This window comes from Anas platyrhynchos, chromosome 3, assembly GCF_047663525.1.
Source record: "Anas platyrhynchos isolate ZD024472 breed Pekin duck chromosome 3, IASCAAS_PekinDuck_T2T, whole genome shotgun sequence".
NCBI classification, from domain to species: domain Eukaryota; kingdom Metazoa; phylum Chordata; class Aves; order Anseriformes; family Anatidae; genus Anas; species Anas platyrhynchos.
In genome coordinates, this window is record NC_092589.1 from 63,297,177 (window position 1) to 63,313,574 (window position 16,398).

Here is a 16,398-nt window from a genome sequence, read left to right on the forward strand (position 1 = left end):
ACTGTAATGTCTGCTGAACAATGCAGTCCTGAAGAATCAGAGGTTTGGATTGTTGGAGAATAAAAACAATGCCTTCAGTATTTGCTCTGTGCATACCTTTTCTCCCCCTTCCTTCCCCTCCCAGCCTTTAACATTTTGTACAGTGCAATGGGGCTGCAGTGAGAGGCACGCTTGAGGCACTTGTGAGAGCTCTGTCACTGTCTGCGGGACACAATAACTGCAGTGTTGCCAGGGCCTACACAGAGGCAGTTGATGGCGTTTCTTTGGAATTGCAGCAGTGTGTGGCATCTACTGAAATCTGTGGGATAAGCAAATGCAGGAATTCCTCTGAGCTGCCAGGCCTTGGAAAATGCCATGTTGTGGCCTCGCTGGTAAATGCCACAAATAGCAGAACAGTCATGTAGGGCTTGGTTCAAAAGGCAAGACTGCGTGCTGTTCATGTTCAGATGTTCCACCAACAGGCTGTGTTTTAACTGTGGAAAGAAATTCTGATGTTCCCCACCCCTGGTCATGTATTGCAAGCCAAATGCTCTAAAATGTTTTGCCTCTTGTCAGCAGTCATCTCCAGTACAATTTTTCCCTAAAATCTGGCACACAGAAACAAATCATAGGCCTGTTTTTCATTACTAGCAATAGGAAGACAGGATAACCATGTTTATGTTCCCAGTTACTGGTGTGGGAAGGAAAGATAGAACTTCAGGACTAATTGCAACTTACTTAAGCTATATTATTCAAAGCTGCAAAAAGCAGCCTTTTTAGGAGTGTGCTAAAACTTTTGTTTTTCATTGCTATTGTAAAATAGCACACTACAATATTGAAACTAATCTCAAATAAAATGATTTTCTTTTTTGTTACTACAACAGATTTTTTGAAGGGATTAACTTTAAGACTTGGTTTTGTTTTAAGACTTTGGTTTCTTTGAGTTGCCCCTCAGAATCTCTGCAATGTTGACAGACCTATTTGTGCTCTGCTTATGCTTGTATGGTGTTCCTACTGGCCTGATCAACTACTTTTAGTGGTCTGCTTCATCTTTTTTTGTTCCTTGAAGATAACATCCTTTGGTTTTCATACAGCTATAGAATGGTTTGGGTTGAAAGGGACCTTAAAAACCAGCTAGTTCCCACCCCCCTGCCATAGGCAGGGACACCTCCCAGTAGGCCAGGTTGCTCAAAGCCCCATCCATCCTGGCCTTTAGGTAAAACTATAGACCTATAAAAACAATTTCAGAACTATTTAGCTGCAGTTAAAGGTGTGTAATACTTAAGTAAAAAATGGAAATGAATTTTTCTTGTACATGCAAGTCGACTTCTTTGAATTGGAAAAAAATGTAAATGTCTTCATTTTTAACTGTGATATGTATAGCTTGAAAATATGATAAAAATAATATCATAAGGAAGCTGACAGCTTTATAATCTTTTTTAATTGGTACTTTAAATTTTCCTGACTAATCCCATCTAATTACAGTACCTGTTGTGCAGCCTGTTTCATCAGCTGAATATGTTCATAAAATTAAATGTTTACTGATAGTAACTTACTTTTTTTCAGAAAAGAGCAAAAGGCCAAATACTATTTGACAAAGTGTGTGAGCATCTCAATTTACTGGAAAAGGACTATTTTGGGCTGTTGTTCTATGAGAATTCAGATCAGAAGGTAAGTCTGTATTAGACCTTTTGCTTTTCCCCTACATTGCTACTGACTTGAATAGTTTTGTACCGTGTGCAAGATATTGATGTGTATGTTAAGATAACTAACAAAGTTTCCATTTATTACTTCAGAGTGAAATATTTAAAATATACACGTTTCTGGAAAAATTAATTGCATAGTTCCTAGGCTTTATTTTGGAATGGTAAAATAGTATGCCATACCTGCCAGTGAAGATAGGAAAATTTAACTAATATCATTCCCTTAATCTGCCAGGCTCCCCAAATTTAATTTGTAACCCTTTTAAAAATACAAAGACAAACAAAACTGATGATAAATAATACAGACAAATTTATCTTTAATCTGGCTTTCTAAAAATTTCACTCTTTTCTCACATGTGCTTAATAATGCTTTGACAAGGAGCATGAAGGACATGTTGTCTCTAAGTTTGTAATTATTAGGCCTTAATTGTTTCTTTTCCTCTTAAAATTAAGTTTAAAAAAAGGTCATTTGAAAAGGTGAGACTGGGGCTAGCCTCTCACCAGCATTGGATGCTAGCTTTAGTAATGAAGAGGTTTTGGTATGACTACATTCAAGTAAGATCTCTTCAGTACCTTTTGGTTGCATATTTTGTAATCTTTTACACTTCTTTGTACATGGTGAGCACATCTAGATTGAGTGGAGGAAAAAATTTAAATCAGCTGTTGGTATTACTAAGAGCCAATTAGCTTCTCCCAGCATCTGAATGTTTGTGTCTAGTTATGGACTAGTTGTCACTGTGTCCACTAACTAAAGATAAACCTGCAGGCATCTTTTCCATCATAAAGAACAAACTAATAATTGCAAATTGAAATGAAAAAATGGAATTCTTATGATTTTGATCTCAATCTGTTTTTGTGTCAGGAAGCATCATTACATGAGTATATATACTATATACTCGTATATACATATTATAATTAGTGAAGACTTTCTTGCTTTTTTCATGTTTTCTCATTCCACTTCTGCACTTGAAATGAAGTCTAATTTAGTGATCTGAATAAATTTGACTTTGACAACTTCTTCACTGCTGTGCTGGAGACCTTTTGTGAAGCAAAGAGCAGAATACTTGATTCCTCTCAGTTAAAGATTTCCATGCATAAAATGGTCTTGATGTATTTTTACTACTTGGATATTGTATTTTTGATCATGATTTATAAAGCATTTATAGAAATTGGACCTTGTTCAGTGTAACAATGAAAAGCATCCAAGTTGATCCTCAGAGTAATATCATAATCTAATTTATTTTTTGTTGTTGTCATTTACAGTCCCTTTATTTGTGCTACTTAGTGTTCTTGGCAATACATGAGTGTACACACAGTAAAACAACATAGAACAGTCTCCTCACAGGAGAGGAAATACATAATAGCAGATGTGGGATCTGCTACTGATGTATATAGAGAATGATGTGAAGTTATTTGTCTAAATTAGCTAAGCTTTCAGTGAATCTAAAATATTTAAGCTTGTTCTGGTTTCCGTAGAAACTGTTGTCAACCAATGGATTTCTTAAAAAGATCTTCAGTTGGTGAAAGAACTCTAGGTAGTCTTTAGGCACTTGGTTTGCAAACAGATATTGAGCAGAGTTGAACTACTTAATTCCCCGGATTACTCACTCAGACATCTTTCAAAGTCTGAGAGCGAAGAGAAAAAATTTGGTTTTGGACTGGCAAAAGGAGGTATTTTACCTAAATATCCCAATTTGAGTTTGTTTTATGATCTTTGAATCAGCATTTGATGCTTGTTCAGCAGCGATTGTCTGTTTTACCTATTGCTCTTCATTTGTAAGACCTTCATTTTAATTTGATTACCAAAGCTATTAGAGCAGTTCTTGTCTTGTGCAATTGGCCTGTATTTTACAAACTTAGGTACATGTGCAAGATGATGACTATTGTATTCTTTATTAGTGCTTTAATTGACACTTCTAAAACTACTGATCATCTGGTTTTGCTTTCTTTCCTCAACAATTAGCATTTTATGATCACTATATTGGAGATAAGGGAATCTGTGGTGATGTACAAGAGACTAAGGAGGACAAAAGGTTGTATAATAATTTAAAGCCACCCCCCCCAAAAAATAATCCCCCCACCCCCAAAAAAGTAGGTGACCCATTCCATCTCCTGATGTGGGACTCTGCCGCAGCTCTAAGTTGTAATTGCCAGATGAACGGGAATACCCAGGTTTCAAGACTTTGAAAGCCTGGGCTTCAGCATGAGAGAGTTGTGCCCCCCAACACCCAACTGCTATTTCCTTCATGCTTGTAAATATGAAATTGTATAACTACACAGAATGGGATCAGTAAGATAGATGCATGTATTTCTGTTATTAAATGTACCTTTTTATACATGGATGAAGACCTTTTATATTGTTTGTGGAATGTTAAATACTTGTGGTATGTCTTTTTAATAGATCCTGTGCTTCTGTCTTAGCTCTTTCACATATATCTCAACTTGCTTTCATTCTTTTCTAAGAAAAAATCATTTAACATCTCACATATTGATTTAATTAATGGATGGGGGTGTGAGGATGCTGATCAGTTGTGTTTAGCAATATCTGCTACAGAAAGCCTAGAGACGTGGAGCTTTCACTGGTTTTAGGGGCTAGCCTTCTCTTTTTTTCACCTCACTGTATCCAGTTTGAATTCTTTTTTCATCTCAGTACCAGTTATTTCTGATACATATTTTCCAGTTATAACTATTGCCACTTGATTGAAATGGAACAAATCTCTGACCTCCATCCCAGTCAGTACTCAATGCTGAATGATGTTTTCTCATTCTTACGCAGTCATCACAGCCACTCATTTAGGAGCCAGCTGTTGAGCTAGACAGCAGCTGTGGGGTGTGGAAACTCAATGCCAGGCACTCTTTTGAATGAGAGCTGCTCCCTAATGCACCGTTGGGGTACCATTGGAGGAGGAGTCCCATTAACTTCTCTCTATGGGTGTTCTGTGCAGCTGGGAGAGATGTTATGTTTTCATATCAGACCAATTTTTGTTAGCTTTCATAGACATTTTAAAGCTATTTAAGTAAAGTTATGCATTAATGATTTTTTTGTGGCTTTTCAAATGTTATATTTATTAGTTGAAAGTTTAGTTAGTGATTTTATTGCATTACACCCTCAAAAGTTCATGAATGCTCGATTCATGCTGTAATTGGTCTGCAAAAGTGTTAGAAAGCTTGTGCTCTTATGTTCTGGGCACCAGCTGGAAATGCTGCTTTTCTGGATTTGTACAAAATACTTCTGTGCTGGTAGAGAACATTTTGTTGTTCTTTGACAATTCATTACTTTGTCTTATCTATAACCTTACCATTCATAAATTAAACAAATAGATTTTTGCCTACTGGAGCAATGTAGCGTGCATACACTTTGTCTTTTGTGTTGAAAGACAGACCTGCCTATTCTGTGCTGAGGTCTATTTCAGGGTAGATTCTTCAATAGCGTTTATTTTACTTATAACAAAAGGCACAGATGCAAACCCTTCCCCTTCCCCCCCCCCCCCCCCCCCCCAAAAAAAAAAAAAAAAAAAATTGCACATATAAAATGGAATACAAACATCTGATTTTATTTGATGGAACAGTAATGAAAGTTGGTGATGAAATCTGCTTCCAATAAGCCTGCTGCAGGTTTGGAAAATCAGAAAATGAGCTGTACTGAAAACAGTTTAATTTAAAGAAATGAATTCCTTTTTAAAAATATTATTCTCATTTTGCAACATATTCTGTTTTGTATGTTTCTTCTACTTTGTAAAAGTAGAGTTAAAAGATAAAGCACTGAAAATAACATACTCATGCATCCTAGTTTTCTGCTGTAATTGTCACACTTATAATTATTTGTTACTTTATACTACTTTTTGTCTAAAATTTAAGAATTTAAGATAGTTTTAGTCCTCTTTGTAATCAGAGGAATATGACTTTGTATCATTTGGGAATGGAGTTAATACCAAAACTGAAAAACCAGGATGATAACTGTAGCTGAAATGAAGCTGAAAGTCTCTGCTAAAATTTTTGAAGACTTCTCATGTCTTCCGAGGCCTGTCCTTGTCAAGAGTCTTCCAGCAGGTAGTATTTTTTTCTGATTTAAACAAAATGAATTTTATCCAGATTCTTTGGGAGGATTTTTTTCTTCCTTTATAACAATGTTATAGACTGTGTATCTCTGGAATCATTATAACAGTTATGAGATGTAGAGGTTGCAGGTTTCTTAAAGCAAGAAATTTGGAATTTGTGTTCCTGAGATGAACTTAATTTTGAGTTGGAAAGTCTGCAGTAAAGACTGATTTATATGGTTGTGGAAAACAATTATTTGTTTATACAGTTTGTCATCACAGACTGAACAGTGAGTCACAGTGTACTCAATACCTGGTACTTGGCTAGGTTGGGCAAGAAAAACTGACAGATGCATGCTTAGCAACGTTTGTGCTGGCACTGAGGTCCTTGAGCAGACCTTGAGGTCCCTGCTATTACCTGCAGGGGACTGTTGAAATGCAAATGTTGACCTTGACCTTGCAAGTTAGTTTCTATCTCCTCATTACTCTGCACACTTCTGCTAATGAAACATACTAAGTTTGGCTGACAGACTGGCTGTGTGTGCATATGTGTGTGTGTGTTCTTGCATATGTTTGTGTCTGTCTGTTCATGGGAAATAAACGTTCAAATGCTGTAAAAAAATCAATGCTCAGTAACTGCAGTTAAAAGGCTTATATTTCTAGTCTTACTTGATCTGCTGTGTAATGTCTATGGGTAAAATTTGTAAACAGGTTTGTTTGAATTACAGATGAATGCATTACTGATTTCTCATTCTCAATTTTCAAAGTTATGTTTTTAGATGATCAGTCACAAAAAAGTCTTTGTTACTTATGCAATAGTAATTGAAATGCTATAAGCTAACTTAATAGGTAGTACAAAATAGAGCAAAATATTCTTGGTGTTGAGGACAGAACAATGTTTAATAGTGAACCAGCTATATGGAATTTTTTCTTTATTTGCATTGCCTAAAATAGAGCAAAGCTTATAGTTTTGAACCTTGTGTATCCGCATTAACATCATACAAGTTAATAGAGAAATTTGCTTTGGGGAAGCTCTGAAAAAAAAAAAAGAAATTTGATTATTTTTTTCCAAAACCCTTTGAATGTTATCAGAGCTGAAATGTATGTAATTTAAGACAAGTAACAGGAATAGTAGATCTCTAGAGATTAAGAGAAATCTCATCTTGATGACTTTATATGGGAGTGTAAGTGCTGGCATGTAGAGATGACATAGTTACTCATGAAGTCTGCTTATGCCAATAAAAGGAAAGAGACAATTGTATTTGTCAGATGTAATGTACTAGTAAAGACTGTCCAATTCACAAAATTACAGGGCATAAATAGTCTAAAGCAATAAGAAAAGCCATGAAGGCAGTGGCATTACACAGTATCATTTATGTGCATAGATGGGGAGACTTGCTAGCAAATCACAAGTTCAATTTTAGAAATTTCTGAGAAATTTTAAAGTAGAACAGAAGTCTAAACAATATGGACTTCGACTGCATTGTATGAAATTACTTTATCTTCTCTCTGAAATTATTTTAAATGTTTATTTTTTTCAGAACTGGTTAGATCCTTCAAAGGAAATTAAGAGACAAATTCGAAGTAAGTACTTATGTATTTGGATGCGATGTTCCCTTTTTCTGCTCACACAAACTTTCTTCCTAAACTCAGTAGTCTGGATGTTGATTTAATTGCTTACACCACTAAAAAATTTGTATCTGATGACATTCAGCCTTAGAACAAACAGCAAAGCTTCTATTTCTGTCCACTGTCCAATAAGGAGAGAAAGGATCACTCAGACTTCTGCTGTAGAAGTCAATGACTGTAGTGGCTGCTGACCCAATTTTTTCTGTATTGCATTTGACTAATCAGTTAACGTCTTTTGCATCCCAAAACAGTAGATGTTATTCAAATTTGGTGCTGATATTTGGGTTATGAGATGGAAAAAGTTAACTTTAACAGAAATGGTCATGGTTGTTGCTGTAAGGCTTTCAAGCTACAAAATAAGAATCAGTATGTCTTACAGAAGGTGTATATTTTTTAAACCTGATTACTCCAGCACCATTTCCACAATGGAAATGGATTAGATAGAGAGCTTGGAACCTCAGACTACTCCCTGGAACGTTTGACTGGGAGTCGTTCGCAGTCAAGCCGTTCATATCTTTCTGCTTCCCTGATTAAGTATACACAGAATAACTTATTCTACTCTGTTTCCATAACAGTCTGTCAAGTACTTCACTTGGCATGTAGATTTTGTTGTAGACAGGAGCAAATGGTGAGTATATTCAGGAAATACTCTGAGTTTAAATGTCTCAAAATATGTAGCCACTACGAAAGGCTAGACAACTTTTAACTGACACTCTTCTCATTGTTTTATGTGCTTGGGGCCAATATGACTTCCTTTTAATGTTTTTGTTGTTGTTTTTTTTGGTAGAAACATTATTTTTAAGCGGCTGACAGGAAATGTAAGTGGGGGGAGAATGCAAATTTTATGAAGAGGTGATAAGACTTGCATGTCTACATTTCCAACACAACAAGAATGTTACTTAAACTGACTTTGATCTCTTTTGGGGCATGTGATCCAGTGGGAGTACTTGCAATAAAGAACAGCATTGTGATAACTACAGTGGTTAACAAGAGGTTTCTTTACTATTTCTAACTTCTTTGTAAGGCAACGCTCGCATATTCCAAAAATGGTAGTGGTGTTAATTCTGTTTCCTTTAGACCTTTCCCAATTGGTGAAATCCTTTACTATATTGAGGAAGGTATATTTTTCATTTCCAGTGAAGAAGTTAAAGTTACAGAAGCTTCATTGATGACTCTCTTTTGATCTAATATGCTGTCGTATAAACAAACTAGTCCAATTAAAATGGTGAATGTACTTGCATGCTTATGCAATTGCAGAAGCAATCTGCAATCGTCCTTTTAATAATGGAAAAGTTGCAATACTTATTCCATAGAAATGTGAGGTCTTCAGTTAATATATATATATATAAGTAATCAAAATATGTGGTTAATGGCTGATTTTAATATTTGACAAAAGACTGAGGACTTTGTACTTTCCATGTTACTGTCTTCAGTAGTGATCTGCATGCTATAGAGCATCATTTACAAGTATCATGAATCTGAAACGCAAGGATTGTCCTGATATTTTTTTTGGATGCACTACATAGTTTTCTTAACTGTGTAGTATGTACTCCAAAAATATTTTAAGGGAATCTGATTTTTCATACAACATGAAGACCTGTTTCTATATTGGAGGTCAAGTCCAGTTTCTTCAATTAAGCATCACAATTGAAATTTTTTCTCTGGTCTGTAGCATTTCTGAGTCCATAGGCATACTGCATGAAGTAAACAACCAAGTGAATGCCATTTTGAAGGTTTCTATGATGAAACTTGCTTACACTGATTTACAAGTAATGAACACACTGTTAGTTGTGTTCTTTGTAATCACTGTATTAAAATTTCCAGTTATTGGAATGTACTGTGAAAGCAAATTTTCTCTCCCAACTATGTGGGTATTGAGTAATGAGGTTTTTCTTTGTTTCAGGCTTAGTTCTAGTCAAGAATAGATATCTTATGTACAAAAAAATATTCAGTTAAAATATATTTAAGATATCTGTAAAACCTACTAGCCCATTCAGAATGAGGAAACTCATTTCCTTTTCTCATGTATAGCATAAACTGAAGCACTAACATGCTAGATGAGCATATCTGGACAAATACATCGATCTGAACACTCAAAGATGTTGAATTTGGAAGTGGAGTTCAGCATGTCAGTTTTCAACCTAATATTTATAATTATCTGTCTCTCTTACATGTGAGCAATACCAATACTCCACATATGGGGCACTTGTGTACCACCCTGGGGAAGATGAAAATAGAATCCTGTAGTCCCCAGCAAGTCACGGTCTGCATCAGGCTGTCTGTTGCTGAGATTCAGGGTCCCCAGGCTTTGTGATCTGTCATTTATTCACACTGTCCTTTGGCTGGGCAATTATATTGGACCTCAGCAATTACCCATGTACCAATGTTGCTGTAGCTAATGAACTTGGTCCACAAATTACTGTCTCCTTTCTCAAGGCTATGAAGGTGGCAAAAAACTTGTTTGGCTTCACTCAGCCTGATCTCTTCAGGCAAATTAATTCATGACCTTTTTTAAACTCATGTAATTGGATATCCACTGGCATATGATAAAACCTCTAATTAATTCAATTACGGACAGGTATGACATTTCTGTCACTAGCTTGGAAACTGATACATCCAAAGTGGATTCAGACTTGCACAAAATTTAGAGCTTCAGCCCTTGCATATAGTGAAGGGACAAACAGTAGCCACTGACTTTGGAAAAGCCAAATCCCAGATTTCATGGAGGGTATGGTGTTTTACCTTTGTATGAAACTTAATATGAGGTTTTTATCTATGCAAGATGTGGTACATGCAGTTTGCATATAGCACATTCAATTCAGTTTTGAGTTTTTCTGAACTTGTTCTCAGTGTAACAGAATTGAATAAGCCACATAAAGCTGGTTTTACTGTAGTATTAATTGCAACTGAAGATCAATCTCTTGTCTTCAGTTTAAATGTTCACAGTTATATTGTGGGCAAAGATTAGAGATGTGAATATGTAAACCATCTGGCTTTTGTCATGAGAGTACTTACTAAGCCAGAAAGATTTTTAGGAACTTATTGCTGTACCCAGAATGTGATCTAATTTCACCTAAGGTAACAACACTAACAACACTTGTCTTCTGAAGGTATGGGCAATTTCAGGAGGTGAGGCATTGCATTCTGAAATAGGAACCTAAGAGGTGAACCAAACCAGTTTTTGTAAATGCCTATTTTCCTTCATTATAGATGCATAAATTTCAGCAGTCAAGAGTTGAATGAAACCGTGTCTACTAGCATCAAAAGAGATAAGCCATTGTGATACAAAAGTTGTTTTCCTTTCAGAAAGGAATGATTAGCTTGAAGACAAACTTGGCTTGCTTTTCCCTTGTTTCAATTTAACTGCTGAGGGGAGTGAGGGAAATTCCCTGTAATATTCTGGAAGTAGATTAGAACAGATACAATAATACAGCTACAATATTTAAGGTAGCTGGTGGCAAATCTTGGGCTTTAAATTTTGCTCTTTATTCATGTTGAAGATTGTTCTCAACATCTTTATTGTTTATGGGTATCCAGTCATTCACACTGGGGAACTTTCAAATAGACAAATGTGTTACTGACCTTGTCATTGAGATGTGTAGCCAACAATTAAAGTAGTTCTGGGAATGCCATGAAGTTGAAACAGAATTTTGACATTCTTGGTTCTGTAGCATATTCTGCAGTAAAAGGTAAACGTCTGAACTGCTCGGGAAAGAGGATAAGAAAAGATAATGATATGATTAAATGTGTGTATTTTTACAGTAGACCAAACAGTGATAAATTAATAAATAAAATTCTGTGAGAACAGTATGACACGAATTTAGAATTTTGCAACACTGTGTACTACCACATTTTACACTTTGTACTTAGTGTGAAGGGAAGTTAAAATTCATTAAGGAAAAGGATTGCATTTTAAATATACAGCTCTGATTTTATTGCCAATAAAGCATGGCAAGCTCAGGTTAAAAAAGTGTATAGATATGTGTATGCAAGGTCACTTTAAAGAAGTAGATATATATATAGTTATTTAGTTTATTTTATTATGTGTAGAACTTGTAGCTAACTTTGAAGCTTATCACACTAGAATCTAGTAGTGAAGACCAATAAGCACTGTGCTCAGGAAAGTGTTGTCCTGTGGAAGTGTTCCTACATGTCTACTAGCCATAAAAATTGTTTTGCAGTTTAGAGATGTCTGAGTTTGTCAGCTGCATTTTGTTGGTCCAAAAAGGTTTGGCTGCACTCTGGTTTTGTTGATGCAACTTCGAAAATGTGGGCTAGTTGTACAGCTGCTATATTGCTTTGATTCCCTGCAAGGTAATTTAAGCTATGTTATAGAAATAATTTTCTTATCTTTATGGGGCATTGGACATCTGCCTGTGACTAGGACAGATGAACTGCTCACACAGTACCCTAAAAATGTTAGCTGAGAGACAGGAATCACGAGTAAAAGCTATGCCTTCACTAGACTAAAAACTCACTGATTTCCAGTGTGAATGGGATGAATCATGTTAATTGTATGTTGTTAGCTGGTTAGTTATTGCATTCTTTTCCTCAAAGAATGTGCCTAAAGCTGCCACAGAAGCATTTTTGAGGTAACAAACTGTCTAGAAAAGAATTTGACATTTCTGTAGCACATACTATTAAACATTAAGACAGAGAGCCTTATCAGGAACAGAATGCTAAATATCACTTTAATATCAGATTTTTTTGTTTTTGCTGTCAATTCCAAGTGCCAGTAATAGCACGCGTTGTTGTGTGAAGACAGTTGTTTGTGTGCCTCAGTTATGTGGCTACAAACAGTATGCTGTATTAAAGTATAAATATAGCCTGTATAGTACGCTTACTGGTCTGTGTTCCCAGGATAAATGTGTTTTCAGTAATCAGGTAAAATATCAGGTCATCAGCTGTTCAGAAATTACTTAGTAGCAAGTCAACTACAACACTTTTTCTATGGATTAGTTATAGGAATTAGTATGAGCATATGATTTTTTTATGTAGCCTGTAGATTCAGAGGATTTGTGCTCTTTATAGCTTCTAGAAGATTTTTTCTCTTTTTTTTTCTTTTCCAGCAGTGTCTAGGTCTCCTTGTTACAGAGCTTTCTGAAAGCTAACAGTAAAAAAGCTGACAAAAAAAGAAATAGGTTAAGGCCAAATTCATCTGATTAGTTGAACTGTAGTCTTAGACCAGGAAAAATTGCTTCACATCAGGAAACTTTGCTCCATGCCAGGAAAACATTGTCTGGTTGCTACCTGTGAGAAAGGACACACATTCCTTTCATCTTTATTGTTCCAACCTCCTCCACAGCCCCTCTTAACATAACTCTTCCTAAACACTGTTTGCATAGGTATCTTTGGCCCAATTGCATCTTGTCATCAGTTTGGTTTACTTAATATTAGCATTAAATGATGCTAATATCCTTGAAAACAGATCAGTCCACTTTCATAATTTATTCCAGATTTAATTCTGTTTATTCATAGTATATGTATAAATCATTGTTAGAAATTTAATTCTCTTCATTCTGTCTTGCATTAGATAGCAATAGATAATGGGCATATCTTAGCTAAATCAGTACTGTGAATACATCAGATAAATTAGGCTTTCTCATTCAAGGAGATGTGCCTTATTTTGTAAGCCAAGCTTTCATTGTCCTAGCAAATAATTGATAACTGGGAACATGTAGATGTATTAAATCCCTGCACTCACAAAAGGAAATAGTGACTTAGATGCCAGGGAGGATGAGGTTCACAGTTAAGCAGACTTACTTACGCAGAAGTTAAAATGCTACAGTGAATAGTCGCATCTGAAAAGTAATTTTTGAAATGTTGAAATACATATTTTGACACAAAGCATCTTTTCACTTCTAACAGCTGTGAATTTATTATTCCTTTACTTTTAGGAAAACAACCTTAAGCAAAAATATCAGCACCTGCAGCATAATGTTGGAAATGGCATTTTGGTCGTTTATTTTTTTAAATAGACAATTTTTCTGAAGCATGATTTATCTGAGTATGGCAGCTTTTTAAAATATTATCTAAGGTTCAAAAGTAATTGTTAACAAGGCTTATAGAATAATTACCTCTTTTTTTACCAACAGTTATTTTTAAGTCTTTCACCAGAAGTATTAGTTGCCTTAAGAGAAAAGGGTGAGAGGGAGACAAACATACTAGTTAATTTTACTGATAATAACTTCTATTTATTATCTGCCATTATTATTTTTGGCAAATCTACATTGTAGCTTTACCGTCCTTATGTCTGGCAAGACATGATAAAGCCCAACTGCTTTGAAGCAGCATAAAAAACAAACAATTCAGTTCTTTTTCTGGATTTCTATTTTAGGATTTTGTTTTGTGTGTCTGCATTACACTAAATAAAATGTTTGAATTTGGAAACTTCTATTCATGTTAAATTGTTATTACTTTCCAATTAACATACTTCTCTTGCACATAGTAGTATAACAGAGCAACATGCTTAGAATGAATTTTCATTATTTAAGTGACTTAAATGTTCAAGATTTGAAAGCTGTTTTAGAACTAGAGCTATGATTAAAAGCAGAATTTTATGCTTTGTCAAACTAGTTTAAGTGCTTTTGTATTTAAGATAGGCAATCACAATTTTCATATGTGAATTTAAAAAAATATAATTGCTATTATAGCTAAAGGTATTATTGTTTAAGAAAAATTATTTTAAAGGAGAAATGGCTAATATTTTTGTCTTCCGTGCATTCAGTATGAATATGAATAGTTTACTTATTGTCTTTGTATGCAATACAGTCTTCATATTGACATCTCAAGTTCATAGTTATTGTACGGTCTTTCAAACTACAATCAGTTTAAACAGGGAGATCACTAGCCTTGAAAGAGTTGGAAATAAATGCAGATTTAGTGCGAACAGCTATTTATATTTGAACACATAATATCTGGTTATATGTTATGGTAGTTTTCAAATTAAAACTTCTGATGTTTACATAGCTTACTGTTAACATTTTAAAAATTAGTTTTTAACATGTTACATTTTTCTTTCACTCTGTTCACTCTGTGTATACCTGATAATGGAAAATAATATATGGTTCTTACTGATATACTCTAAAAAGAGGAGAAAGAACTTTCAAATATTTTCAAGGCTTCAGTGATCTAAAATTTATACAACTGCCTTTTTTTTTTTTCAGTAAAGTTCTTTGCTTGCTTGCTTCAACAGTTTTGAGATTACCAATCAGATGTTTTCCTTATTTAGGTTTACCTTGGCTGTTCACCTTTAATGTGAAATTTTATCCTCCTGATCCTTCACAACTGACTGAAGACATCACTAGGTATGTACAGTTCATAATATTAAACTTAAAAATTATTGCTATTTAATCAAAATAGGCTTCATAAGTTTCTGGATGCAGAACAGGTTCTATTACTGTAGAATGCTCATATCAACTACTTTTTGGAGTGTGGGCACAAACTTGTCCTTTGGCATGGAAGGCATCTTGAGGAAGCAGGAGTACCTAGCAGTGTATTTCTTAAAAAGAACAAGAACATTTGTTTCTTCAGAAAGAAGAATTTAATGATAAGTTGAGATATAATTTGAGGGGAATGCAGGAGGGGAAGATGAGATCATGTATGAAGGTAGACAGCGGTTTATTCTTGGGCTGCCGATTTATTATAGAGTACATGAGGGTATGGGGGTGTTGTTTTGGAGAGCAAAGCTTAAGGGACGTAAGGTAATTCAGTTACCTAAGATTGTTGAAAATGTAGCTTTTCTAGTATTAGTAAAACCATAAAACAAGTCAATAATTACATTGCTTAGATGGCAATGGAATAAAATCTAATGAGATGTAAGAACTAAATACTTTCTAAGCACCTAAAATACAGCATTGCAAGACTAACATAAGCAGTGTAGGCAATTGGTTCACTTTGTCAGGAGTTATGGCAAACCTAAGCACTTTGTTTTAATGTTTTTATCCCACTGGTGAGGTGGGATATGTCATTACATACTGCATTTAATCAGTTCTCTACACAAAATAAGATAGCTATGTGAGTTTGTAGTTGATACATTACTACAAATAAGCTAAGACACTTAGTATGCAGTGCATTTCAACTGTGTCTGTTGAGTTTGAAAGTTTTCAGTGTCAATTGGCGTTTGAATTGCATGTTCAACTGGTAAAGTGTTTTTATGATTATAGCTTAAAGTGAAATTTCTTAAAATTTGAACTTTACTTGTAAAACTTTTTTTTTAATTAAATATCTGTGCTAGGGCATGATGTCTCCTGATTGTTAACTTGTTATATTTGGTAGAAGACTATGTGCAGTACTAGAAATAATAAATTCTAATATATACTTGGTTTAAGGAAGGCAGTTATGGTTTCAGTAATGATACAGATTTCTTCTGTTACACTAATGATGAGCTAGTGACTGTAAGGTATATATAAAAGTTGGAATTTTGAAGCGAAAAGGAAATTCCAAAGGAAATGCATGGTTTTTAATTGTAAACCTTAGACACTTGCAGTCTAAAATACAAAGAAATTATTACTGTATTGGATTACTTTAAAAAATGCTTGTGATCACATGTATCAGAGAAATTGTGCTTTATCTTATATATATTTTAATTGGTAACTCTTCACCTGTTCACATTTTTCACCCCATTCCCCCTCCTTTTCTTTGTCTTGCAGATATTTCTTGTGCCTACAGCTTCGCCAGGATATTGCTTCTGGTCGACTGCCATGTTCGTTTGTGACTCACGCCCTCCTTGGTTCATATATCCTGCAGGCTGAAATGGGTGATCATGACCCAGAGGAGCACCACGGTGATTACATCAGTGAATTCCAATTTGCACCCAATCAAACTCAAGAAATGGAGGAGAAAGTAGCTGAGCTACACAAAACACACAGGTCTGTCAGATACAGCGTGATGAAATTAAATCGTGCTGTCATATTTGTTACCATTTCTCTTAAGCTCTTAAGAGTTTATAAACTGCTAAACTGAAGCCTATTGTTGCTCTGTAAGTCTTTTGCTACATAACAGGAGCTTCTTAATCCCATGTGTTTCAAAATGTCAATTTGAAAATAATA

At 34.9% G+C, this 16,398-nt stretch overlaps 1 protein-coding gene across 17 annotated transcripts in view; it reads left to right on the forward strand.

Moving 5' to 3' along the window:
• Nucleotides 1-16,398, forward strand: part of EPB41L2 (erythrocyte membrane protein band 4.1 like 2) — a 107,898-nt gene that overhangs the window by 55,276 nt on the left and 36,224 nt on the right. For all 17 annotated transcript variants that reach the window (XM_027454514.3, XM_072036006.1, XM_072036007.1 and 14 more), the window contains 4 exons: nucleotides 1,546-1,650; nucleotides 7,261-7,303; nucleotides 14,580-14,655; nucleotides 16,000-16,218. In XM_027454514.3, coding sequence (XP_027310315.2) covers nucleotides 1,546-1,650; nucleotides 7,261-7,303; nucleotides 14,580-14,655; nucleotides 16,000-16,218 — 443 coding nt within the window. The remainder of the gene's footprint in view (nucleotides 1-1,545; nucleotides 1,651-7,260; nucleotides 7,304-14,579; nucleotides 14,656-15,999; nucleotides 16,219-16,398) is intronic.